The sequence below is a fragment of the Urtica dioica genome, chromosome 7 (assembly GCF_054948205.1).
Source record: "Urtica dioica subsp. dioica isolate 48M chromosome 7, U.dioica_male_clone48M_v1_H2, whole genome shotgun sequence".
Lineage (NCBI taxonomy): Eukaryota > Viridiplantae > Streptophyta > Magnoliopsida > Rosales > Urticaceae > Urtica > Urtica dioica.
In genome coordinates this window covers 35,994,765-36,020,297 of record NC_142762.1, presented here as the reverse complement: position 1 = coordinate 36,020,297, position 25,533 = coordinate 35,994,765, and the positions used below count along the sequence as shown (strand labels likewise).

At 32.7% G+C, this 25,533-nt stretch overlaps 3 protein-coding genes across 3 annotated transcripts; all 3 read left to right on the top strand.

Moving 5' to 3' along the window:
* Positions 1-5,405: 5,405 nt before the first annotated feature.
* Positions 5,406-6,872, top strand: NPQ4 (Chlorophyll A-B binding family protein). Its single transcript, XM_089620642.1, has 4 exons — positions 5,406-5,781; positions 5,869-5,982; positions 6,067-6,301; positions 6,501-6,872. The coding sequence occupies exons 1-4, from the start codon at positions 5,563-5,565 to the stop codon at positions 6,743-6,745; spliced, it is 813 nt and encodes a 270-aa protein (XP_089476768.1). The 5' UTR covers positions 5,406-5,562; the 3' UTR covers positions 6,746-6,872.
* A 5,688-nt stretch (positions 6,873-12,560) lies between these two features.
* LOC149391139 (uncharacterized protein At4g08330, chloroplastic) lies at positions 12,561-14,734 on the top strand. The gene is made up of 2 exons (XM_089620444.1): positions 12,561-12,880; positions 14,052-14,734. Exons 1-2 carry the CDS (start codon positions 12,783-12,785, stop codon positions 14,434-14,436), a joined length of 483 nt encoding a protein of 160 aa, XP_089476570.1. The 5' UTR covers positions 12,561-12,782; the 3' UTR covers positions 14,437-14,734.
* A 379-nt stretch (positions 14,735-15,113) lies between these two features.
* On the top strand, positions 15,114-17,027 carry LOC149391138 (esterase-like). Its single transcript, XM_089620443.1, has 5 exons — positions 15,114-15,466; positions 15,597-15,815; positions 15,900-16,039; positions 16,139-16,406; positions 16,487-17,027. Exons 1-5 carry the CDS (start codon positions 15,214-15,216, stop codon positions 16,747-16,749), a joined length of 1,143 nt encoding a protein of 380 aa, XP_089476569.1. The 5' UTR covers positions 15,114-15,213; the 3' UTR covers positions 16,750-17,027.
* Positions 17,028-25,533: the final 8,506 nt, after the last annotated feature.

Here is a 25,533-nt window from a genome sequence, read left to right as displayed (position 1 = left end):
GTACCAAGTTATAAAAGTAGACTATGAAATTATTGCCAAATACTGGCTGCTCTACTATACGTCACCACACCAACACAATAATTAAATGTTGCATCATATATATATATATATATATATATATATATATATATATATAAAATAAAATAATGGTACCAATTCAAAAGCATGGTGTATGTAATAGTAACGTGCCATGAAGACTTTAAAGCATCATGCCATCAAGGCTGTCATTTCGTTTTTATTTCAAGTCTCTTTCTGTAGGTTCTTTTTGGAGCGTGGGGTTAAGTTTTATAGATATGTATACACCTATAGATATATAGGATATGATGATATGATATGATATTATGAAGAATCGCTAGTGCACATAGTGCAGGAGGAGAGGATAAGGTATATATTGTACAAATAGTTTTTGAATGCGACTGGAATATGGATGGGTATAAATTTGAAAATATTTGAATGTGTTAGACGAACGCACTACAAGAAAATTGAGTAACTACAACTTTTTTAACAACATATAATAATGTTAGTTTAAAATCTCTTCTAACGACGACTTGATGGTATTATTTCTCTCTTTGAAAACACACGCACACACAAACCAACGAGAATTAAATTGCTTTATGAATCTAACATTGATGACAACTTTATTATACCGTTGTTAAAAATTAAATAAAAGTAAGAATTATATTACACGCATTAAATTCACACAAATCGTTTTTAGCAATGTTTTTAAATACACACATGATTCAGAAGCTCCACGGTGTCTTCAGCTATTTGTACTCATTATTCATTAACTACCTAAGAGTATAAATTGAATTTTTTTTTATTACTATCTATTAGCAGTATTTTTTTTCTTCATATATGACAAACATATTATAAGAAACTGTATTTAATGATTCATATGTCATACAGAAAAATATATATATAAATGTTGAAGAAATTTAATGGTCAAATTTTTGTAATGTCAGTTATTGAAGATATAAAAAAAATCGATCAAGCTTTCTTGATAAAAAGTTCATCATTTTCATATCCGTCGGTCTACATCAAGTTACCAACTTAATGATGTGTAAGAAATATATAATTAAATATTATTATTTTTATGATGTGTCAAAGTTGGGCAACTCTTAGTATTAGTATTGAAGTTGATCTAAGTTTATGGCGATATGTCAGACATAAGACAAGATTCTGAAAAAAAAATTAGATACCTAGAAGAAAATTTTGTAGCAAAAGCAGAAGAAATTGTTTGAAATATCTATCAATTAAAATTATATCATAAATATTTATTTATAAAAAAAAATAGTCCAGTTCATGTCTAGCTTTCTTATAGTACAACACATGCGTCTTGCCTTAATTTAAACTAATTTTGTAATTATCAGATAATTAAATTAGAATTTTGAAATCACAACGGAAATACATTGGAAATAACATATTGAAGTCACTCTGGGCTTTGGCTTGTGTGCCAACGTAGAGGCCCAGCTCCAACTACTTGCGACCTGGGCTGGCCTTCTATTTAGTGTTTGTTTGTCTCAGCCCTAATTGCTCTTCACTTAAGGGTTTTTTTTTTTTTTTTTTTTTTTTTTTTTTTTTTTTTTAATTTTTGGTTCACCTCATGTCAGTTTACTTTATTTCACGTAATATACTATAATACTATATATATCCCACAAGCATATTATTGTTGACGTCGCTACCACTACGTAACGTTGGTATATATATATGGCTTACATGGAACTCAAATTTGAAAAGGAATGAAAATGAAACAAATTAAGTCAAATAAAAGTAATATCCAACTAGTAAGAAATGAGGAAGTTTTGAATCCACTAAAATTTATAGTTTGCCACGTTTAGGAATTGGAATTTTGTGCGGCAAATGTATGTGGTTCCTATTTCCCGCTCCAGAAAGTTCATCAAGAGATTCTCCGGAAAGTTCCTTTGACAATGACTTGCAACGCCAAGATTGTTCGACATCAACCCAACACACCACCGAGTTGACTCGGATAGCGTTTCTCAGTGAAAATAGAATGAATTCATCATGATTTGCATAATTACCACACAATTATTCTTTTGACTTGGATTTATTTGCATGTGCTTTGTATTATGCGAAGACCAGAATTGGAACAATTATTATGATATTTTTATAAAAAAAAATTATAATGATCTCACATGAAAATTATCAATTGCAATTTAGTTAATATTTAAAATAGTTCACCAAATAGTTAATTTGATGACGTGACAAGTTAAGACAATTCTTTTACACTAAATTAATCGAATAATTAGATTGATCTTTTAATAAAATAAAATTCAAATTGATACATACAACTTTTAGAATCTAAGTAACATTAAAAATGACCTCTCTCTCTCTCTCTCTCTCTCTCTCTCTCTCTCTCTCTCTCTCTCTCTCTCTTTTAAGTGTTTACTAGTTTGGTTTTTGAATTTTTTTAAAATCATGTATAGTTAATAATCGGTCGTAATTACTAATAAATTATCAGTTAAATTTAATTTTCTAGATTTTTTTTTCAAATAGGTTATAACGTGTAAAATTGTTAATAAATTTTGGGTTTCTAGATTTTTGGGTTCTAAAGTTTTTGTACTAACGTTTGAGTTTTTTTTTTAATTGTGTATAATTATAAATCAGCAATAATTGTTAATAAATTTATTATTTTATGAGTTTATGAGTTTTTTTAGTAACATTTGAATTTTTTTTTTTTATTATTTTGAATACAATATAGGAGATTTGTGAATAAGTGATTTTTTGATAATGAGTAAGGAATATCCGTCTTTCTGTTAGAAATCGATATTAATTGTTAATCTTTTCAATATTTATATATATATATATATATATATATATTGTTAATTTTTAAATAAAAATCCTTCAAATGAATTTTTTTATCTTTTTTGGTCGGCTAATAGTTTGAGTGATTGGTTTCTAATTATAAACCATTTATTTAACAAAAGTACAATTTCACCACTTAAAAAAATTATTTAGTTAGAGTGCGATTTATTTGCTTATTGTTAGTCAGTTTTGAAAGGAAATTCATCGTATTTAACATTCGAATATGTTGGAATATTAGAGAGGATTTGGATAATAAAGAGTATTTATTATCAAATGATTTTAGGTAAAGATTTGAGTGGGGTTCACTCAACGGGATTTGATAGTTCCTTCGTATTATTATTCCTTGCGGAATGGGATATAATATCGATTATGAGTTTGCCAAAATCGGAGCTATAATGACTGAGAAATTGATGCTCAAAGTATGCATAAAAACACATTTATTGTGTATAAATGAAGTGAAAATCTAGAGTCTCATATTGCTTGGGAATGAACATATTGGTATGGTTTTATATACCATTAGAGTGGAAAAGGGTTTGGGTTCCCAAGGGTGACCCAGTTTTGTAGAGGGCCTGGGGCGCGTGCAATCTCAAGACCACCGCGTGCTCATGCTCGTGCCGGGCCGAGCTTGAGGTAATCCTTATCTTTTTATTTTATGATGAGAATTAATGATGTACCATGCATTGAATGGCACAATTATGGAATACAGATAAAACGCTTCTGAACGTTGTTATCAGTAGTATTAAAATGCATTAAGGCTGGGCGATTTTTTGCATTAAGGCTGAAGCATTGAGTTGGACAGTTTTTTGTATTAAGGTTGGAGAATTAAGACTAAACGGTTTTGATTCAAACCTTGTAACTGTAAGTGGGTTTGCCTATAAAAGGGAGGCTCTTTTTCTCATTCGAACATAGCTCAAATCCGTTTTCTCTCTTCTTTCCTCTCCTCCAGAAATTTGCTTTGTTTTCTTTGTAGTCTGTGGTTGGTTCTATCATAGGTTTAGTTCGCCGAAGAAGTTCTTTTGGTGCAAAACTCTTCTCATTCCGCCGTTGTAACCTGAGAGGTAAATTGCTCATCGATTTTCCAGCACTTGTGGGAGAGCAATATTACTTTAAGAAAACCGTCTAACGGTCCTCGGCGTTTTTCCTTCTTTTCTTTATTTCCGTCATTCTCTTCTTCTATTGTGTTGTTGTTGTGGTTGTTTACTATTTTTTTTAATCAATTTTTAGTATTTTATTTTATTATTTCTTCTACCAAGTTTGTATATTTTTCTGAAAAAATTAAATATTTTTACCCAATATTTCTAACAGAATAATCTAACTTTATATATGAATCTAAAGAGCCATTATCTTAGATACATGTTCAGATCCTATACGATATTTTTTTTATTAAGCATATAAATTTATGAAAAATTATATAAATCGGCCATTTCAAATGAATTGATTAATCAAATAGTCAAAGTTTCAAATTTTCAACAAAATAATCAAAGTTATTAGGTTATCAACAAAAAAATGACATTCTCATTAATTTTTTTGGCAATTTGTATGAACTATTTATCACTTTTAAAAAATTTAATCACATGGTAAAAAAAAATTATCAAAACTAGTACTTGTACATTTTGACTATTTCATTGATTGGCTATTTCCCAAATCTATTAATTTAAATTGACTATTTAGCTATAACTTATCTTGAGCGTCAGAACCGGAAGGGACCAAATTTTTTTGTTCTTACTCCCCATAAAGACTCATCGTAACTTCTATTTTGGTGGACGCTTAAAGCAGAACTTTCGTTGTATAAAAGAACCATCAGTGCACGGTACAATTCGGTTGCCTTTGCTTCCGGGTTTGAACCTATCAAATTTTTTATATTTTGTTTTTTTGTTTAATTGGACCATTGGATATATCTCCTACGGTTTTCTCAATAGCTCGTCGCAACAATAGTCCAATTCAACTGCGGCAAATGGTTCATAAATGATTTATAAACGTTTAATTTTTGGAGTAAAAAATTTATGATTTTAAACTTAAAATTTTCTCAACAAATTGCTGAAACTCCCGGTTCTAATTGGCCATAACGTTTCATTCCGGTCAAAGGACGTAAAACTGGAAGTGACGTTTGGTCGGAACATATATAAGTAGTTCCGACCAAACACCTAAATTTAACTATAACACCCTAAAATTATAGGTTACTCGTCACAGCATTTATTGATCTCAAATTGAGATTCTCAATAATGAAACTTGGTAGTAATTAATTCTTTTTTTTTTTTTTTTTTTTGCTGAGATCAACAAAACAAATGAGCATCGTCCAATTTATATATTAAAAAAAAAAGCAATTTAAATTTAAGGCAAGCTCGGATTGGACGAACAAGCAACACGTGTCCTCTTCAAACTCACTTCCGCTTGGACTAGCGTCACACAATTAATTAATGATATTATTTTTATTGAGGTTTTGGCTTCAACACAACATCGCAGAATGCAAGAAGAGACGTGGTCACTCTAATCGCCTTTCACTACCATTCGCACCATATCCACATCAATCGTACCACTTCACGAACACACACCTCTCATTCTTTACTTAAATAAACCAAAGATAATGTATTAAAAAAAAAATATACATGTAACACCCTTGCCTTAATTACAAAACACCAATCTCACTACTCCTCTCTACTTCTACTTCACACACGCCTCACAAGAAACGAAAGCATCACCAAAAGCTTGTGAGTGAGTATAGTGTTGTAGAATTGTAAAATGGCTCAAACCATGTTGATATCGTCTAGCTCTGTGTCTACAAGTGTGGATTTGAAGAGACAAGCTCTGCTTCAATGCCAAATCCAGAGGCTCAAACCCAACCCATTGTCTCAGCTTTTCTTCGCTCCTCTCTCTTCCAAATCGCCTTCGTCCTCTGCCTCGTCATCGCTTTCGGTTTTTGCCCTCTTCAAGTCCAAAACCAAAGCAGCCCCGAAGAAGGTAACCAAATATATACCATCCATATGTATACTCTTTTTTTTTTTTTTTTTTTTTAAATTATTTAATTTTGTTGGATGATGAATGTAGGTAGAGAAGACCAAAATCCAGGTCGAGGACGGTATCTTTGGGACCTCGGGAGGAATTGGTTTCACGAAGCAGAATGAGCTCTTCGTGGGTCGTGTTGCTATGATTGGATTTGCCGTAAGTAGATGAGTAATTATAGTTTCATTAACATGTCATATTCTTGTTACGTGGCTGACAAGGATCAATGAATGTGTGTGACAGGCATCGCTGTTGGGCGAGGCAATCACCGGGAAAGGAATTCTGTCTCAGCTGAACTTGGAGACGGGAGTTCCGATTTACGAAGCCGAGCCACTGCTTTTGTTCTTCATTCTGTTCACGCTTCTCGGAGCCATCGGAGCTTTGGGAGACCGTGGTCGCTTCATCGATGACCCCAACACCGGCGGTGTCATTCCTCCCGGGAAAGGCTTCAGATCTGCCTTGGGTCTCAAGGAAGGAGGTATGAAAAAAACACACTCATTTCCTATTATATATATATATATATATATATATATATATATATATATATATAAGGGTTCAGTATCGCGATGTTTCATCTCAAAATCAATTGATAATGAGAACGAATATCTTATAACCTAACAAAAAAAAAAAAAAAAAAAAATTGAGGTGTGATGTTGTATTTGTGTTGTTATATATAGGTCCTCTATTTGGATTCACGAAATCGAATGAGCTCTTTGTTGGAAGACTGGCACAATTAGGGTTTGCGTTCTCGTTGATCGGAGAGATCATCACAGGGAAAGGAGCCCTGGCTCAGTTGAACATCGAGACTGGCGTTCCGATCACCGAGATTGAGCCACTTGTTTTGTTGAACGTCGTGTTCTTCTTCATCGCCGCAGTGAACCCGGGAACGGGTAAATTCATCACCGACGACGGGGAAGACTGAGTTAGGATATGACATGAGTGTGTGTGTGTAGATTTTTTTTATGTCGTTTCTTGTTATCTAAGGAACTCTTTTTTTACCTTGTAATTTCGGGATTTGTTAAATAACGAAATGGTAAGAATTTCATCAATGATCAAACCTCAGATGGAAGTAAATGAAGAAGAACATTAAAATTTAATATCCATTAGCAAAATTAAACCGTAGTTGCTTATATCCACGACAATATGTTGTGATAGCTAAGCCAGGAATAAAGGGAAAATAAAAAACACAAGGATCTTTGATTTATTTACTTATTTGTGCGAATGAAAATTAAAGGTGTTCAAGCTTAATATTGCTTTGGTGTTAAATATGGTGGTGGTTTAGAGTGGCCGAGATGTGGCTTTGGAGGCCCTATACGTATGACATCGCAACTTACTGTGTTGATGAGTCATAATTTATTGATAACGACAAAACGTTTTCTCCGTCTCCAAGTAAAATATAGAGAGAAAATAGCTTGGCGAAAGAAAGAATGAAAATAGAGAGTCTACATTGTGATGGTTTGGTCGAGACGACCGTCCTAGAGGAGTGGAGCGACTCGTGAATGATTGTCTTGTAAGGCAGCCAAAGAATGGCGTCGGGGAAGATATGAGTTGGTGTGGCTTGTCTTGTCGAGGATTGGTTTGGCCCATCATGGTTGTGGCCTAGGCCGGCCCCTCATAGGCTCAACAACTAAGGGTTATTAGTACGATACGCTAAATAAGGCATAATCGACCCAACGGGAGTTGGAATACATAATGTGGGATGAGATTGACTGCAAGAACATGTGCAAAAGATTGGCCCTCGGACCACGAGGGTTGTTGGAAGAGGCCAAGCTACACACACTTCCAAACAAGGTCCGCTAAGGCATCAAGGTTCTGGCCACGTGGGGTATGTTAAACGAGCTAGAGCATGCTCGGGAGCTTGTGTTAGGTGTGGTCCCGAGCAGGGCCGGCCAAAACTCATTAGGAGCCCTAGGCGAATTAATATTTTGAGGCCTTTCGGTAATAATAAAACATACTATAATACTTGTAAATATGCTCAAATTCTATATCTGCTGAATTTTATAACTTCTCAAATTCTTTATTTTTCCTTTTCTTCAAATCTATTTTCCTTTGATTTGAAAATTTTGGAGTCCAGCCCAATCGAGGGCCCTAGACACCGGCCTTGTTTGCCTATAACAAGGGCTGGCACTGTTCCCGAGCTCTGTGTATGTGGGGCCTTCAAAATTGGACAATATTAGTAATGGCCTTTGGGATTTCTGATACAGATTTCACAAGAACAATATACTAGCATATTAACCAAATATAAAAATGACCTTATGCCGAGTTGAGATAATTAATTGATTTTACCGTATTCTCTAGTGCTTAGTTATTTAAAGGGAAAATGTCATATGTATTTCTATGGCATTATCAAAATATTGCAGTATACCTTTAGCATTTAGATATATTACGTTTATACTCTCGGTTTGTAGGTGGCACATGTATCCAGTGGCAGAGCCAGGATTTCAATCAAGGGGGGTAAATTTGGGAAATATTTTTTAGGAGGGGCATTATTGAAAAAAAAAACTTACAAATTTGGGTCAAAAACATAATTATTAGTAAAATTAGGGGTAAAATTATAAAAAAATATAAAAATTTGAGATTAAAAAAATAATTTTCAAAAATTGGGGGGGGGGGGGGGGGGGGGGGGGGGCATTGGCTCCCACCTGGCTCCGTCATTGCATGTATCCCCTATTTCGACTTCTTATTGACTTTTGGTTTGAATTTTTTTAAACATTGTTATTATTACTAAGTTAGTCCAATATTTTTTTAAACATCATTGGAACAGGCTTGGGTCATAAACCCGGGGACGGCACGACATGATCAAACGTTGACACAAAATTATCAAGAACAACTACTCTACATAGTTAGGGATCAACTTTGCCAAATACATTGAACTAAGCCCTAGTAATAAAGATTCAGTTTTTACAATTTTTATGTGTATATTGACTCAATAAAAATCGTGAGTGACACCTCAATGTCAGATTAAGGGTTAAAATTGTCGAGTGGGCTTAGAAGATTGAAGAAGTACTTCATGAGCAAGACAACAATTTATGAATAAACGAGTATCATATGTAAAAGAGTGAGAATTAACAACGTTTATATAGATCATGGGTTATTATTTGTTATCAATTAATTTGTACATGAAACCCATAATACTTTCACACACACACACACACACACATATATATATATATATATATATATATATATATATATATATTCCTCCAAATGCAATTTATAATTTTGTCATAATTTTCTTTCTAACCCGTGTAGATGTGGCTCCTATGGGTTATGTGCTGAGCCATTATTTTTCCAACGGTAAAGTCGTCCCATATAAAGTTATAAATAAGAATAGAATCCATAGTCTTGCAAGATAACTTCCGATCAAAAAAAGATAACCCTTAGGCTCCAAGTCATTATTAAAGAAAACAATATAAAAAGAAAAGGTAATTGACAGCCAAGCAAAGCAATATTTTGTTTGATTTGATATACGAAAAGAGAATTTCCGTATTGCTGCTTCTCAACCATATAGGTTCCCGCTTGTTTCTATGAGCTTTAAAGTTTAATAATAATAGTAATAATAAGCTCGTTTTTCATTAACTAAATAAATTTAATTACAACATCATATTCCATCCATCCATGATTACGTGTCATTATTGGTTCTTTCTAGGGGCTAATAAGCAACCCATTTCTTTAGCAAAAAAATAAAAATAAAAATAATTCTTTTAATCAGCTCTGTTATTTAAGGTATTTTTTTCTCTTCTTGCAATTTTTTACAAATTAATTTTATAAGCGAAATATTTTCATATATTTTTTTTGTGTATGTGAAGTTGTAAGAGGAAAAATATATAATTATATATAAAAAAAAATAGCCATATAAGCCACCGAAAGTCTAAGAATTGCTGGATAGCCAACTTTTTGTAATTTTTTTTGTAAATAGTCACCTCAACTTATTTATGGCACTCAAAAATACAAAAATATCCAAAAACATTCTCGCTTATTTTGGATTTTTTTTTGTCTTTTTGAATGCCGTAAAGAAGTTGAAGTGACTATTTACAGAAAATTAACAAAAAGTTGGCTATTATACAAAACACTATAAGTCAAATAACTATATAGCTAAGAGACCCTAATTATAAACTATATTAATATATAAATATATATATAGGGCGGGCTAAGTAAAGAGTCATAGCTCTTTTAAAAATTTAGCCCAACTAATAATTTATTTAAACAAATAGTCAATTTTACAATAACATCGATTACCCAACACAATCTCATCATTCACCAATGCCCCCTAACCTTAGGTTGGTCTCCCATATGACAAAATATTCCTGCACTCCAGAGCCGTTGTGCTGTTTCTTCTATGCTATCGTGGAGTCCTCTCAACTTCTGGTTGAGCCCGCAGCTGCGCCTGAGAAACAGCGTCGTAGATAAGCCACGACATACATCCAATATCCTCGTCGGCACCGGTGCCTGCTCCTGCACCGCAACACGTGTCCCTGAGCTTGGCTAGGAGGCTCTTGTTTTTGGGTCAAGATATGCCATAGCCGTGTGCTTCACGAGGTGATTCTTGATTAGAATCTCGTTCTAGTTCGACGACACGGCCGGAGAAGATGACGACACATTCATCGCCGGTGTTTCTGACGATGAAGAAAGTATGTCCCTCAGGCTCAAGCATCAATTTATCGAATAATAAATAACATTTGACATAATCTATACATCAGAATTTGACATGTTAACAAAAGAGTAAATAATATGTTAACATTCACAATTAATAATCTAACATTTAATTGTATTAATCTTATTAAAAACATAATTTAATCAATCAATCAAATAATAAATAATATTAATCTTAATGTTTAATGTTATTAACTGCCTGTCTACTAGATATTAACTATAAATCGGAATTTAACATGTTAACAAAAGAGTAAAATATTATATTAAAATTCACAATTAATAATCTTGTCAATTGATCAAATGGTAAATAATATTATAAACTGTTAATGTTAGTGTTAAGAGCAGGGAAATAATATTAACTTTAACGGTTAATGTTAGTAGCTGGTTGTCTAAAGCGAATCGAAAAATAAATCAGCTATGCAAAATTGAAAAAGAGATGAGCTTGAAGTAAAAGAAGACCTATAGCTAAAATTGAAATTTAGTTAGTTTCATTTTAGCCGCTCATATATATAAAAGGCAATATGAGAATGGGCTATTAGAATTGGCTAGGGATGACAACGGGTACGGGTAAAGTCGGGTACACCTATTCCCTTACCCGTATCCGCTATAATTTTATTACCCGTTTACCTGGATTTTGAGACGAGCCGGGTAACGGGGATACCCGCCGGGTAAGCGGGTTAAAAATATTGGATCCATTACCCGTTTACCCGGTTTAAAAAAAGGGTAGTGGATTGGGTAGACCCACTTACCCGTTTACCCGTTTATAAAATTAAAAATTCATCAACAATATAAAGTTTAAAAATAATAAAATTTAGATGAAAAATATCAAAGTGCTACTACAATATAAAAAAAAAAATTCAAAATAAATAAATAAAAAATACAAAAGAAGTCTTCATTGCAAATTGATCATCTTCATTGTAAATTTGGTCATCTTCATTGCAACGCTATCATCTTCATTGCAACATATAAAAATTTATTATCTTTTTAAATGTTTAAAAGTTAACGGGTCGGGTCCCGGGTAACCGGGTACGGGATGACTATTCCGTTACCCGTACCCGGACACGTTAAAACCTTAACGGGTATTACCCGTTTACCCAAAAAGAACGGGTATTACCCGATCCGAATAAATCGAGTAACGGGTCGGAACGCGGGTAACGGGTCAAATTGCCATCCCTATAATTGGCTATATATTTAAGTAAAATGATAATTTAGCTGAAATTTTAACTTATGATAATGGTGTCAAGAGAAAAATTGGGAAAGTGTAAACTGTGCCATCACGTAAAAAAATCCAATGATACAAAATTAAAATAATAATAATATTATTGTTAAAAACTAATTAATTATGCATAAACATTCATATTACACAGCTAATTTAACTAAAAATTCAAAAACACATTCAAATCGATACCATATTTTCGGATTTGACAAAAAAATTGAAAAATTTGGATATACAAACTCATAGTAATACCAATAATCAAATTAGAAACTAAGAAATTGAACTTAATTATAAAAAACTCACAAGAAATTTCATAAAAAAAATGCTTTATTCATCAAAGTGTGAAGTTCGTCGGGATTTGAACACTTACCCGTGTCCACGGTCGCTTTCCGTCGGGACGCAGTAAAGAGTCACCTTCAGACTGCTGGAAAAAGGAAAGAATCTCTGGGATTTGATGAAATAGAGTGGCAAATCTCATTCAGCCGAGCGAAAAAAATCCTGAAACTTCCCGACACTTTTTATTTTAAAAATTTTGATCCCGATTTCATTTTGAATATCATGGTTTTTTAGGGTAAAAAAAAAATCACTGAGCCAAACCGAATTTCACGAATCGAAAATCGGGCCGATTTTCATCGAGTTTACCACGATTTTCAGAAAAATATATGGTTTTGTACGAACTGGTATCGGAACTCTCCAAAACTCTGATTTCCTTCCGATTTTCACGGAATTTTGATCCATGGTTTGAACTTTGAATATGCTGAAAATTGTAAAATTATGTGTATCTTTTACGTTACGACAAAAATAGCCACAGAAGCAAAACACCCATAAGAAATATAAATACGAAATTAAATGAAGGAAACATGAAAAGACAAGAACCACCGGCTTTGTCAGTCTATTTAACTCTTTTTCAAGTTTCTCGTCTCCTCGGAGTTCTCTGAGCTTACTCTCTTCAAACCGCATCGATTTCGGCCTCTCTAATCTCAACCGTTGAACTTCACCTGAATCGGACGGATCTCGTTCGTCGCCTTGTTTTCGACTGTGCTCTCCAACTAAACAATTTACTCATAAAGAAGCTATTTCGAAGCCGATTATGGGAGATTTAACTTACGGCAACGATAACTACAACGCAGAAGCTTTTCATCGTCCTTCTCTAACTTCTTCTTCTTCTCATAGAGATGTTAGCTACAGGTTTAAATCCCTTTCTACCTCAACTTTCATGAATTTTTTAGTACTCTTTTCAAATTTTGTTCTGATCACTAGAGAATAGTTGAATTTTAGGCTGACACGAACGATCAACTCACTGGTTTCGTTAATTAATTAATTCTTGACCATAGTACTTTCAGCGATAGATATTTAAAAGAGAGGATGTTGTTTTTTTTTTTTTTTTTTAATTTTTTGTCATTTAATGTTTTTTTTTCAAATAACTCAAGCTTGAACTTCTCCGATCGGCCGATCGGATATCTATTTTTCCTGTTTCAATTCGCCAAATGGAAAACTGGTGTGAAGCGAAACGTTTTCCAGATATATACACCTTAATACATGTATTTTTAGAATGTTGTTGCTTTGCTTGTAATAGGCAATTACTTGCTGCAGTATTTTATAATAGATGTAATACTAATTGGATAGTGTATGAACCATTTTTTTTTTTTTAAAGGTCAATAATGAATTAGTCCATTTGAGTTAAGACAGGGTATATAAAGGACCTTGGATATTGTTAAAAAAAAATAAAAAATAAATTAGGACCGACACTCATACCTACTGATGTTGTGAATAAACAACAAAGATGTTCTAGTGATTCAATAAACAGTTATAGTGGTAAATATTACAAAGCCAGTGATAATTGGTGTTTTCTGTTTTTACCACTTCATCGTCATGATTCTTTTTTGGGCAATCATTTAGCTTCTAGTATTTGCAATGTTTATCTTTTCCCAATGGCGAGTGGTTAGAATTTTCATATCAACCTGGTTGTTGGGTGGGGAATCTCGTTCATGAAGTTGACTGAGAATCGAAGCTGTGGGCACAGAAATGATGGGTTATATACTCATTATGCCTTTTCCTCATTATGAGTCAGGGATAAAGAAACTAGCTAAGATTGTGGAGGAAAGTGTCTTTTAGACTCATTATTAGTAACCCCTTTTTCAATTGTTCTTTACCCGAAATTCAATCTAAAGTTTTTTGAAGTGATCTTTTTCCCCCCTCTGAGGTTTTCTCATCTCAAGTTTATTGCACAAGTTTCCTCTTGCAATAGAGCTCGAACAAGTGTCTCCCACATTTTAAAAAATATAGTTAATAAATAATCGATTTTGGTATTTTTTTTTCTTCGTGAATACTAAAAAATGTTGCTGTTTTCTTAATACAGCTGTGGCACGTGTGGTTACGCGCTGAACCTAAGCTCGTCAAACCGGAACATTTCGACGGTCGGTTCGAAATACGGAAAGTCGATAAAGCGAGGAATAATATCGTTCTTCTCGGTGGACGAGAGCCGGTTCACTCAGGTGGACGAGATTCAGTGTCTCCCACATTTCAGCAGACACTCGTGGGGCTTCTTCCGAAGGAGGATCAAGCTTCTGTGCAGAAAATGCGGTAACCGAATCGGAATCGCTGACGACGAATATAATCTGTCAAGCCCCGTGGCGCCGGAAGATTTGGACTCGTCCCGCGAGGCTTCGAAGAAAAGAAAGTATGATATCAGACTCCGGGCCTTGCAGCCTCTATCTTCTGAAGAATCGGGCCTCGTCGCGTAAATTTTTTTAAAGAGGTATTTGCCCGTGCGACGAAATTTTTTTACATGTTTTTATTTTCCCGCATGTTCTACTGTATTTTTGTATGTACTGTGTAAAAATATTGTTTGTACATAAAGGAATAAGTACTGAACGTAAATAGGCTGCTTGGGAGATTTCAGTTTTGAATTTTATTGAGGTTAGTTCATCAAACTTGCTTCTGGATGTATGCAATTTTTTTTGTTTTTTGTTTTTGTATTTTTGCTGATTCTGCTTAATGTTCTGTTTAATGTTCTGTATGTTATTATCACTGTAAGGGTTTTGGTAATTTATTAGTCCATAATTGTTCAAGTTTGACCTACTTAATCCTACCGGGTGTAACATTTTTGTGATGCGATTGACAGAGCGTGCTTTGTGTTTCTGTGTGCTGATGCATCGGAGGAACAGAAATTAATCAAAAGGTTTCTGCAAATCAGAGATGCATAAATTAAACTAGGATCAAGGACACTTAATCAAGTTATTTCCATATTTTACTTGTTTCCTTATTTCAACAAAATCAGACGAAGAAGAAGATGAAAATGCTGTCGTCTTGGCCTGGATCACTGTGGCCCAGCTCCCTAATTACTTGCTATCAATTCCTCATCCATTTTTCTCTCTTTCACACGAATCTACTAACCTACAATTGACTTCAAGCCCCTATAGATAGAAGTAGAAAAAAATATCTTCTTGAGAAATATTCTGAATCATAAATAAATAAAAACACACTTTTTTTCTGTGGTCTACAACTTCACAACTTCAACCATGGAGTCTCTTAAGACATTTCTTAAGCTCGTCGCACTCTCCGTGGCACTCTCTTCATTTGCCGAGCCGAACACTGTTTTGGCTCTAAAAGAGTGTTATTTCTCGGCAATCTTCAACTTTGGCGATTCGAACTCAGACACCGGAGGATTGAACTCGGCCTTTCCCGGGTTCCTGAGCCCGCCTTACGGTGAGACGTATTTTCGTGAGCCCGCTGGGAGGTTTTCGGATGGACGCCTCATCATCGATTTCATAGGTTCCTTTCATGTTTCTTTGATTATGATCTTTAGTTCCTTTCATGTTTCTTTGATTATGATCTTTAGTTCCTTTCACTCGCAACCAAATCCAAACGAAATATGGTTTGACCAATTGAATGTTTTCCACAGCGGAGAGTTTTAAGCTGCCGTATCTGAATGCATACCTGGATTCTCTGGGAAGCGCAGGACTCATCAACGGCTTGAATTTCGCCACGGCAGCGTCCACGATCAGACTGCCGAGCCGAATCATTCCCGGGGGCGGTTTTAGTCCCTTCTTTCTTGATGTCCAAGTCAACCAATTCGCTCGCCTCAAAGCCTCCTTTCACAAAAACACAGGAAACCATACGGGTAAAAAAACGCATAAATTAATTTATTCGTTTGTAATAGATTCAGAAAATCTATTTTGTGAATAAGATCATTTATTTTTTGCAGGTGAGCAATTCAAGAACGCTCTGTACACATTTGATATCGGTCAGAACGATCTCGGCGAAGGTTTCTTCACCAACAAGTCGTGGCAGGACGTCAACTCGTCTGTTCCAGATATCATCGACCATTTCTCGACAAACTTTAAGGTGAGAGAAAGAGACACAGGGTCTCTCTCATCTCAAATAGAAAAAAAATATATTCAATATAGATCGCCAACAAGACATTGACATCTCTTATATATTTAGAAACTGCACAAAATTTCGGGAGGCAAATCGTTTTGGATTCACAACACGGGGCCGTTGGGGTGTCTCCCGTACATTCTGGCAAATTTTCCGGCAGCCGAGAAAGACGAGGCTGGCTGTGCAAAGCCCTTCAATGACGTGGCAAAGCATTTCAACCACGTCCTGAAACAAGCTGTTTCCAAGCTCAGGAGCGATCTTCCTTCGGCTTCGATCACATATGTTGATCTCTACTCCGTCAAATACGCTTTGTTCGCTGACCCTCGGCGACACGGTATGAGCAAGAGTATATAATATACTTCTTTTCTTTTAGTTCTTTTCTAAGATCAGAAACTACAATTGATCTCCTTTCAGGGTTTGAGCTGCCATTGGTTGCTTGCTGTGGATATGGCGGGAAGTACAATCACAGCAATAGTGTCGGGTGCGGACAAACAATCACGGTCAATGGAAGCAGAGTGACCGTCGGATCGTGTGGACGAGATCGTGTTAGAGTGAATTGGGATGGGGTTCACTACACCGAGGCGGCTAATAAGTTCATGTTCGATCAGATATCGACCGGCGCTTTCTCTGATCCACCCGTTGCTTTGAAATCATCGTGTTACAAATCCTTGAACTGAATTTTTTGTTGCAGCAAAAATTAATATGTAGTTTCTATTTGTCGCTTTATTCTTGTAGTGATCTCTATATGGCGTTTTCTATCTTAATCTTGCTCTTGATCTCTATTATAAGTTTAGTAGATCAATCAGATAGAAACGCATACGCCCTTTTTTATTTTTATTTTTATTTTTTATCCTACAAGAACATAGCTAGAATGTGATTTTGAGCTGCTCTCAAAACATTACCTCTTTTGGTAAGCCTTTAAAGATATTGAACGATGCTATCTTTTTCTATTCTTTATTTATTTATTTTATTTTTATTTTAAAGCACACAAATACAATAGACTAAAACCAATATTTGTCTCTTACTATTTAAAAAGTTGGCTCGAATTCTTAAAATCTGAGAGGGATAAAATTGGATTTCGAGGGTTTAAATTAAAATGGGAAATTTATACAAATTGATTATTTTTCAAAAAACCTTGCCAAACAAGCACTAAACTAAGTCTTATTCTCTCAAAACAAAATCCCTCTCTTCAAACTTAATCCTCAAATATCTTTTTTTTTTTTTTTTTTACTTAATATATATATATATATATATATATATATATATATATATATATATATAGCTTTCATTTCTTAACTTGTTTACAATTTTATTTAGAATAAGGAAAACATCGTCTGAAAATAAAAAAATGAGTTATTTAAGGAATTATTACCTTAAAATAGAATAAAATATCTGTGGAAATTCCCCATTTATAATATTCTGATCACATTGGGATCGTTTGTGGGGCTGCCCGAATCAAATGTAGAATAAAAGCCCTTATACTTTCTTGGTTGATCACTTCATAAATAATGGAATTCTATGAAGAATAAAATTCATATGATAACATCCACCTTAGTAATTCTTTCCCATGTATATGCTGATGTAAAAATTTAGAGAGAAACAGGCACGGATCTAGGTGGGGGCCAGCGGGGGCACTGGCCCCCACTCAAAATATCGGGAAAAAAAATTAATATACGATTTTTAAAATAATTAATTAAAATCAAGTGTTTTTGTTTTAATTATATATAAACATTTCTCAATTCAGTGACGGAAACAGTTTAGGTGTGATGGTTCTGCATTGCGGGAGGACTGCTCCTGGTCTCGGGATCCATTCCCAATTAGCCCTTTTTCTTTTTCATAATCAATGCTCTATCTATCTGATGTTTGTTTTTTTGCTTATTTATTTTTCTTTGTTACGTATTCAGTATTTTCATTTTTCCTTTTTTTTTTTTTTTTTTTTCATAATCAGTACTTTAGGTCTCATGTTTGTTTTTTCTTATGTGTTTTGTCTAATTATAAAGGCAATACTCATATTTTTCCACAAATTCTAAACTTAAATACCCTTTGATTTAATTTTATAATTTAATTAAAAAGTAGTAGATTGTTTTATATAAATTTATGTTGTGAATTTAAGCATGATTCTTAATACTCATAATTTTACAATTTTGCTATAGTTTAATACTCAAATATGATTTAGTATTTTTTTTTTCTCATATTATGAAGCCAAAAATCAATACTACATTGCCATTTTACAATAATATGAAATATTTTGAAGTTTATAGTTTTAATCTATTTTGAGATTAAATGTAAAAGGAGTTATTAGTTTGAATGTTAAAAAGTTAATAATTAATTTTTATAAAAACTATTATATATCTAATAGATTTTAATATGATTAATTATAATTTATTTTGGATATTAAAATGATATTTTAACATAAAGTCTTATTTAAAAATTCTATTTTTCTTTCTTAGTTTTTAAAAATTTTAATCATATTTGTGCCCCCCCACTAAATCAAATTTCTGGATCCGTCACTGGAGAGAAACTATAATAGAGAGAATGAACAACATAAATTTCTACTACGTATCTTTAGATGATGTTACGGAGTTATGGAGCCTAATTTATCAGCATGATTATAAAGACTTTATGATAATTATTGATCAAATGGACATAACTTTTACATTGGTGAACCGCTATGAACTGTGTACTATTTATTCTTTGTGATTTTAATTATCTTCCTGATAGGTCAGATTTGGGGTTCAACTTATTACGTATATCAATTGAGATCTAGTTACACGAGATCTGGGGTAATAAATGTAACAGATAAGTAGTAATCAGGCCGGTCCAAACTAATACGTGACCTTAAACAAGAGTAAAAAAAATTAGGATTTTTTAAACATATATTAAAAAAATTTAGATATAATAGCTTATTTTCTAAAACATTCGAAGCTTTTTTTTCAAAAATTTGAGGCTTTTTTATTTTTATTTTTTCTCAAAAAATTTGGGGTCTTGAGCTTTTGCTTAAGTGCCCTACTATTAAGGCCGGCCCTGGTAGTAATAATAAATATAATACATAAGAACTAATGTATAATAAAATACAATATTAGTTTCAAGGTAGAGACTTGTTTCAAGCTAGTAAGTTGAGCTCTAAGCTCGGAGTGAACTAAGTTTTAAGCTCAGAAAATGAGAGGTGAGCTCAAAGCTGAGATGAGATTAGCTGAAGTTCAAATCGTACGAGCCCGAACTAGCCGTTTACACTTTGTGCTACATATGAACGGATAATATGAGTACAAAATAGTAAGAATACAGAACCAAGCATACACAATATTGTATTGAGACAGTACTCTTTTTTTTTTTTTTTTTTTTTTTTTTTTATGAAGTTTAGATTTATTTATCAATTTGTGATAAAGCGTTTGATGCATGGTTTTAAATCCCGGACGGGAACCGGTCCGGTTCCCTCTTTTTTGAACTCCCCGGCACCGGAACCATCAAAACCGGAAAATAAGAAACTAAAATCTAGGTAGATACACTCAAAGAGCCTATAACTTAAGGAAAGCATATTTCGTCACAAATTCATCCAACATGTGATCTAATACTTTTTTGTTTTGTTTTTGTTTTCATTCTCTCTCTCTCTCTCTCTCTCTCTCTCTCTCTCTCTCTCTCTCTCTCTCTCTCTCTCTCTCTCTCTCTCTCTCTCTCTCTCTCTCTCTCTCTCTCTCTCTCCATTGATGTCCTTAGAAAGAGAATTACATTTTCTTTATCAACTCGATAAATTTTAATGACTCTCTTGTTATATGCCACTAGAATCTAATGCATTTTATTTTTCTACTTTAATTAAAACTGAAAACATGGTACCTTGGTATATGTTATAACCATTAATTTAGACAATCCTAAATAGTCAAGATCTTTAAACTATGTTATTTTCACATATCATTATAGATTGAAAAAACCTACTTCCAGGGCTGGCCCAAACTCACCGGAGGCTCTAGGCGATTCAATATTTTGGGGTCCTATAATACTAATAAAAATTTAAATTTTCAAGGTAAAAAATGTAAATTTTTTAGAAAATAGGCCAAAAGTGTAAATTTTTAGGGTAAAAAATATAAATTTTCTTAAAAATAGGCAAAAAGTGTAAAATAATTTTTTTTGGGGCCCAAGGCAAGAGCCTTGCCCGCCTTAGGTCAGGGCCGGCCCTGCCTACTTCGATCCATGACGAGAGCGATAGCGGTGGCGGAATCACTAGAATTGATTTTTCTCTCTTGATCCTCTTTAAGTTTGAAAGCTTTCTGTCATCGCATAAGAAAGCTACGTAATGGGTTGAGGACCAATCCCTAAGTTTATAAACTCGCTATCAGGAAATTACATTTTTCATTCTAAACCAATAGGATTCAATATTATTATTAAACCATAATAGATAATACATTTTGGTCACATTATGGGCTTTTTGAAATATACGACAGTCTAATATCTATACACCTGCATATTTGAATATCAAATTATATACACTAGCAACATTTAATTGAAAAAGACGTAAGTTTTATTTAACAAAACTAAATTTTAGTTAAACTAGTTAGAATTAATTGAAAGATAATTTTAGATGGTTAAAAATAATTAAAATAAATAAACGGAAAATAAATATATAAAAGTAGAAAACACAATTAAAATAATTATAATGATCACTGTAAAAAAAAATCTACGCGGGAAGATTAATTATTAATGTCGCATACCACAATTCAAATGAAATATTTGAAGCTTTTGTTATTGTTCATTTTTTTTTCATCTAGCTCTAAGAGAATTACTCAAAACGCTAGCTAAAAACTCTCAATCAATTTTTTTTCAAATAATTGGCTACGTAGCCATCTTAAACACTAGCAATTTAGTTTTAGCCAACCTTTCGCTAATTTCCCGTAAATAATCATATTGCTTACGTGGCATCTTATTAATTGAATTAGTTTTTCATCTTTGCCCTTATTTATTACGCCCGCTAATTGAATTAGGCAGTTTTTTTTTATTTTGAATCTAACCGATTTGGAAAGATTGTTAACGTCTATTTGGAAATTTTCAGCGTTGACTTTAGCTAATTAGTTTCTATTTTCGTGGCAAAAATCTTTGAATTTTACAATTATTTTGTCTTTCATATAGTCATAATATTAGAACGTCCAAAATATTTCCAGAATTTTTTTTTCAGTTTATTTACACGAATATACTGTAAATATGCTTTGTATTTACAATTCATTTACGATGAAATAATTAGTATTAACTGTAAATCAACGTTGTATTTACAATATTGGATGGAATTGACCAAAAATAAAAAAAAGGGTCATTTCCTATTAGCATATATACTGAATATTTGTGCGAGTAGTTATAAACCAAAAATAAAAAAGTTGGCATCGGGTGCATTTTCCCAAGGATGCCCTAAAGTTCCTCCACCGAATTGTAGTACAGAATCATCTCCAAAGATCTCGGTCAAACCAGGCATATGCCAAACATGAATACCCCCTGAAGCCACGGGTAGAACTCTCGGTAGAGAGACCCAATCCCGAAACTCACAAAGAAAAAAGGAAGTGAGTTAGACAAAAAGAGAAGAAACTTGGACAAAAAGAAAGCAAGTGACTTAGACAAATCTTTTTTGTCGATAACCTCAGACCAATCAATCGCATATTGATTAATACGTGGTCGATCGAACACTACTTGAAAATGGCTCTTCTGCTCAGAAATGAAATGCTCCTGTAAATTCTTGCCATTTATGTGTATTTATTGAGTTTTAAATCCTCCCTTAATTTGTGCGAGTAGTTATGACCGATTATTTGTTTTCCATTTAAATTAATAGGCTGAAAATAATGGGCGGGAATTTGGCTGGGGTTATTTGAGGTCATTCACGTCTTTTAACATGCTGTAAAGAGATTATTATGGCTATTAACAGAAAATTAACAAAAGGCTGGCTAAAACTAAAACCTCTATAGCCGCGTGACTATATATACCTATATAACCCATTTTTTATAGCTTTATTTTTTATTTTAATTGTTAATGAGATATTACAATACAAATTAAATTTGTATACCTACACACGCCGGGGCTCGACTACAAAAGAGAAATTTCACTTTGTAGATTTAATAAGTAACAAAATATTAAGATCGGACTCGTTATTTACATTCTATCTAAAACTGGACTTTGTCACAATTTTTAATAAAAATATCCTTCCAAATAATTTTTATTGAAAACAATATTGAATTTCATCGCAAACCATCGCAAATAATAAAGGGTTATTAAGTTATATAACCACACGGATATAGTGGATTGAGATATAGCCCACCTTTGGTTAATTTCTTGTAAATAGCCAAGTAAACTTATTAACAAATTAATAAAAGCCTTATTTAACACAATCAAACATATATTTTAGGTAGTTAATAGGTTGCCACGTATGCAAGTTGGCTATTTACAAATTATTTACCAAAGGTTGGCTAATTTACAATTCTTATAGTTTAGGTGGCTTACGTAGCCAATTTTTTGAATAATAAATTTAATTGTAAATAAATTGGAGTTTTTGCAACAGCGACTTCTTTTACTACAATGACTACAAAACGAGTCGTTGTTGCTAAAAATTCCGATTTATTGCAATTTTTATGATTATTTTGTTATTTTTGCTATAATTTGTGATTATTTACGATGGTTTGCGATTATTTACGATGAAATTCAATATTTCTTCAATGAAAATTATTTGAAATGATATTTTTGTTTAAAAGTATGAGGAAGTTCAATTGTAAATAGAATGTACGTAACAAGTCTAGTCTTAATATTTTGTTACTTATGAAGTGTACAAAGTGAAATTTCTATTCCCAAACTAGCATATATATTATAAAAAAAAATAGTAAAATATTTTCACAAAAAATATCTCAAATCCCTGAAACTAGTACTACACGTCAAAAAGGTATATATTTAGTCAATTGCATATAGGGTTGTACAAAACCGAACCGAAAATCGGATAAACCGATATCCAAACCGAACTGAAACCGAAATTTGGAGCCACGTCAGCTAACCAAAATTCAGATTCGCATAACCGATCCGGTTTACAAAACTGGACCGGATATCGGATTTGATTTTGGGAAAATCTGGATATCGGTTATTTAACCGATTTTTTTAATTAAAAATAAATATATATTAAAAAAAAGACTTGACCTAATTTGAGACAGACCTAGCGTTTTAAATTTATGTTATTATTATTACAGATGATGGTCAAGTTGTCATAGAAGAACAAACTTCTCATATATCAACTCCTACTGCTACTACAACTTGATTATGTGATCTATAAGGGTAACATACAAATTCAATTGTTGTATGGTTTATTATGATCATTAATAGGGTTGTAATTTTAATTTTATATTATGATATTTACATGTGCAGGTAGTTGGTGACGAGTGTCCTTTTGAATTTTTTTTTACTCAGTTTTAGATTATGTATTGTCATTTTGGAGCTTTATAAGAGTCGTTTGTACTCGTTTTTTGAATTTTTACAAACCGGATTTGTATTTTAGAAACTGGATATCCATTTTATAAAACTGGATATTAAACTGGATCTGAAATTTTACAAACTGGATAACCGAATTTTAAAAAGGGAAAATATCTAGAGTACCCCTCGTGTTTAATCGAAATGCGAGATTTATCCCCTCTATTTCTAGAAATATCAGACATATCCCTTCAGTTTAATATAAATGACATATATATCCCCTAAAAAAATGTTATATTACAAATATCACCCTTTTCGTTTATTTTTTACAAAAAAATCATTTGAACTCCTCAAAATACCCTTAATAGAATAAATATTTATTTACTATTTTATTAAAAAAAAATCAAAATCTCTCTTTATAAAAAAAAAACCTTAACTTTTTATAAAGAAATTTTTTAATTTAATTTTTTTGTATATAGAATAGAAGATAAAAAATTATTTCATTAAGGGTATTTAGGGGATTTCAAATTATTTTTTTGTAAAAAATAAACGAAAAAGGGTGTTATTTGTAATATAACATTTTTTAGGGGATGTATTTGTCATTTATATTAAACTGGAGGGATATGTCTGATATTTCTAGAAATAGAAGGGATAAATCTCGCATTTCGATTAAACACAAGGGATACTCTTGATATTTTCCCTTTTAAAAATTGGATACTGGATTTAAGAAACCAGATAACCGAATATTTGGATAACCTAATTTCGGTTTTAGACTAAATTGGACCGGATACTGAACCGAGTTTTTAAAAACCGAAAATTCGGATTCGGATACTAAAAATGTCAAAAACCGAACCGAACCGATCCAGCTTCATCCAAACATAACCATCTATTAGATATTAGACTACCTCTTTATTAATCACCAAACTCGTAAATGATCATTTATTAGCTTTAGTATCCAGAATAGTAAATATATAATTTCTGTTACAATCATCCTATACGTTAATAATCTAAAAGTATACGAGCTTTAATCAACTTTTTTGTTCCACTGCTACAGATATAAGAGATATTAGCAAATTATAATTCTTGCACAAGTTTGAGCCATAAAGTCGTGCTCTTAGGCCTACCAAAGCCGAAGAGTTGACCTTCGTGGTTATTACCATGAATTCCAATCGGACCCATGTCTTTCTTTATTTCCAAGAATTCATTTGTCCATTTTGCGTATGATAATGCGATACATTGTTCGTTCCTACGACTGGTGGGATTTTTCCCGCCTAGTTTTTTTTTTCAGTATCTAGAAATTATACTAAACCTGGTTATTCTATAGTTAAGAAATAACTTCACGGCTTAAACAATAATTTTTTTAATCTATAACATTTAATAATTTTCTTTAAGAAAGTAGATATTTACATAATTAAGGATAAATTTGGCTTCCAAAAAATAGGATTTTGGATTGCTAAATAAGCCTTAAATACATATTTTTGTAAACAAATTTAAGGAAATATTAAAAAAAAAATCTTATTTTGAAAAACAAAATGCCCCCTTTAACGCGATGTAGCTACATGCCTATTTGACAGGTATTTCTTTTCGTCGTTTCACAATATATAACTTCATAACAAAAAAAAAGTTTCATAATATAACTGATCTTTTTAACAAACATATTATTATAAGAGTTTTATTGCATTCCACAATCTTGAGAGAGCGAAGAGAGTGAAAGAAGAGAGAGAGAGAAACTCGAAAATGATTCAGAAAGAATATTCTGATTTGATTGAATGAAAATTACCTAGAACTATTACATCAAAACAGGTATTTAAAGTATTACACGTCAGTGAAAGGATGAGCTAATGAAAAACTACAAGTTGTTTAACACAAATGACAAGAAAGAAAAGAAACCAAAACTTATAAAACACGCAACACACAATAATAAACTAAACATATATTTTAATACTCCCCATCAAGATGGCAAACAAATATTTTTGAGAGCCATCTTGCCCATCAAGTAAGAAGAGGAGAAGCCAAGGGCTTTGTGAAAATGTCTGCAAGCT

Excerpts from the sequence above, each read along its gene's own strand:
- NPQ4 (XM_089620642.1), top strand. The coding sequence starts at position 5,563 with ATGGCTCAAACCATGTTGATATCGTCTAGCTCTGTGTCTACAAGTGTG. Across the intron at positions 5,983-6,066 it reads TTGCTATGATTGGATTTGCC|GCATCGCTGTTGGGCGAGGC; the intron begins GTAAGTAGATGA and ends TGTGTGTGACAG. Across the intron at positions 6,302-6,500 it reads CTTGGGTCTCAAGGAAGGAG|GTCCTCTATTTGGATTCACG; the intron begins GTATGAAAAAAA and ends TGTTATATATAG.
- LOC149391139 (XM_089620444.1), top strand. The coding sequence starts at position 12,783 with ATGGGAGATTTAACTTACGGCAACGATAACTACAACGCAGAAGCTTTT. Across the intron at positions 12,881-14,051 it reads CATAGAGATGTTAGCTACAG|CTGTGGCACGTGTGGTTACG; the intron begins GTTTAAATCCCT and ends TTCTTAATACAG.
- LOC149391138 (XM_089620443.1), top strand. The coding sequence starts at position 15,214 with ATGGAGTCTCTTAAGACATTTCTTAAGCTCGTCGCACTCTCCGTGGCA. Across the intron at positions 16,040-16,138 it reads ATTTCTCGACAAACTTTAAG|AAACTGCACAAAATTTCGGG; the intron begins GTGAGAGAAAGA and ends TTATATATTTAG. Across the intron at positions 16,407-16,486 it reads CGCTGACCCTCGGCGACACG|GGTTTGAGCTGCCATTGGTT; the intron begins GTATGAGCAAGA and ends ATCTCCTTTCAG.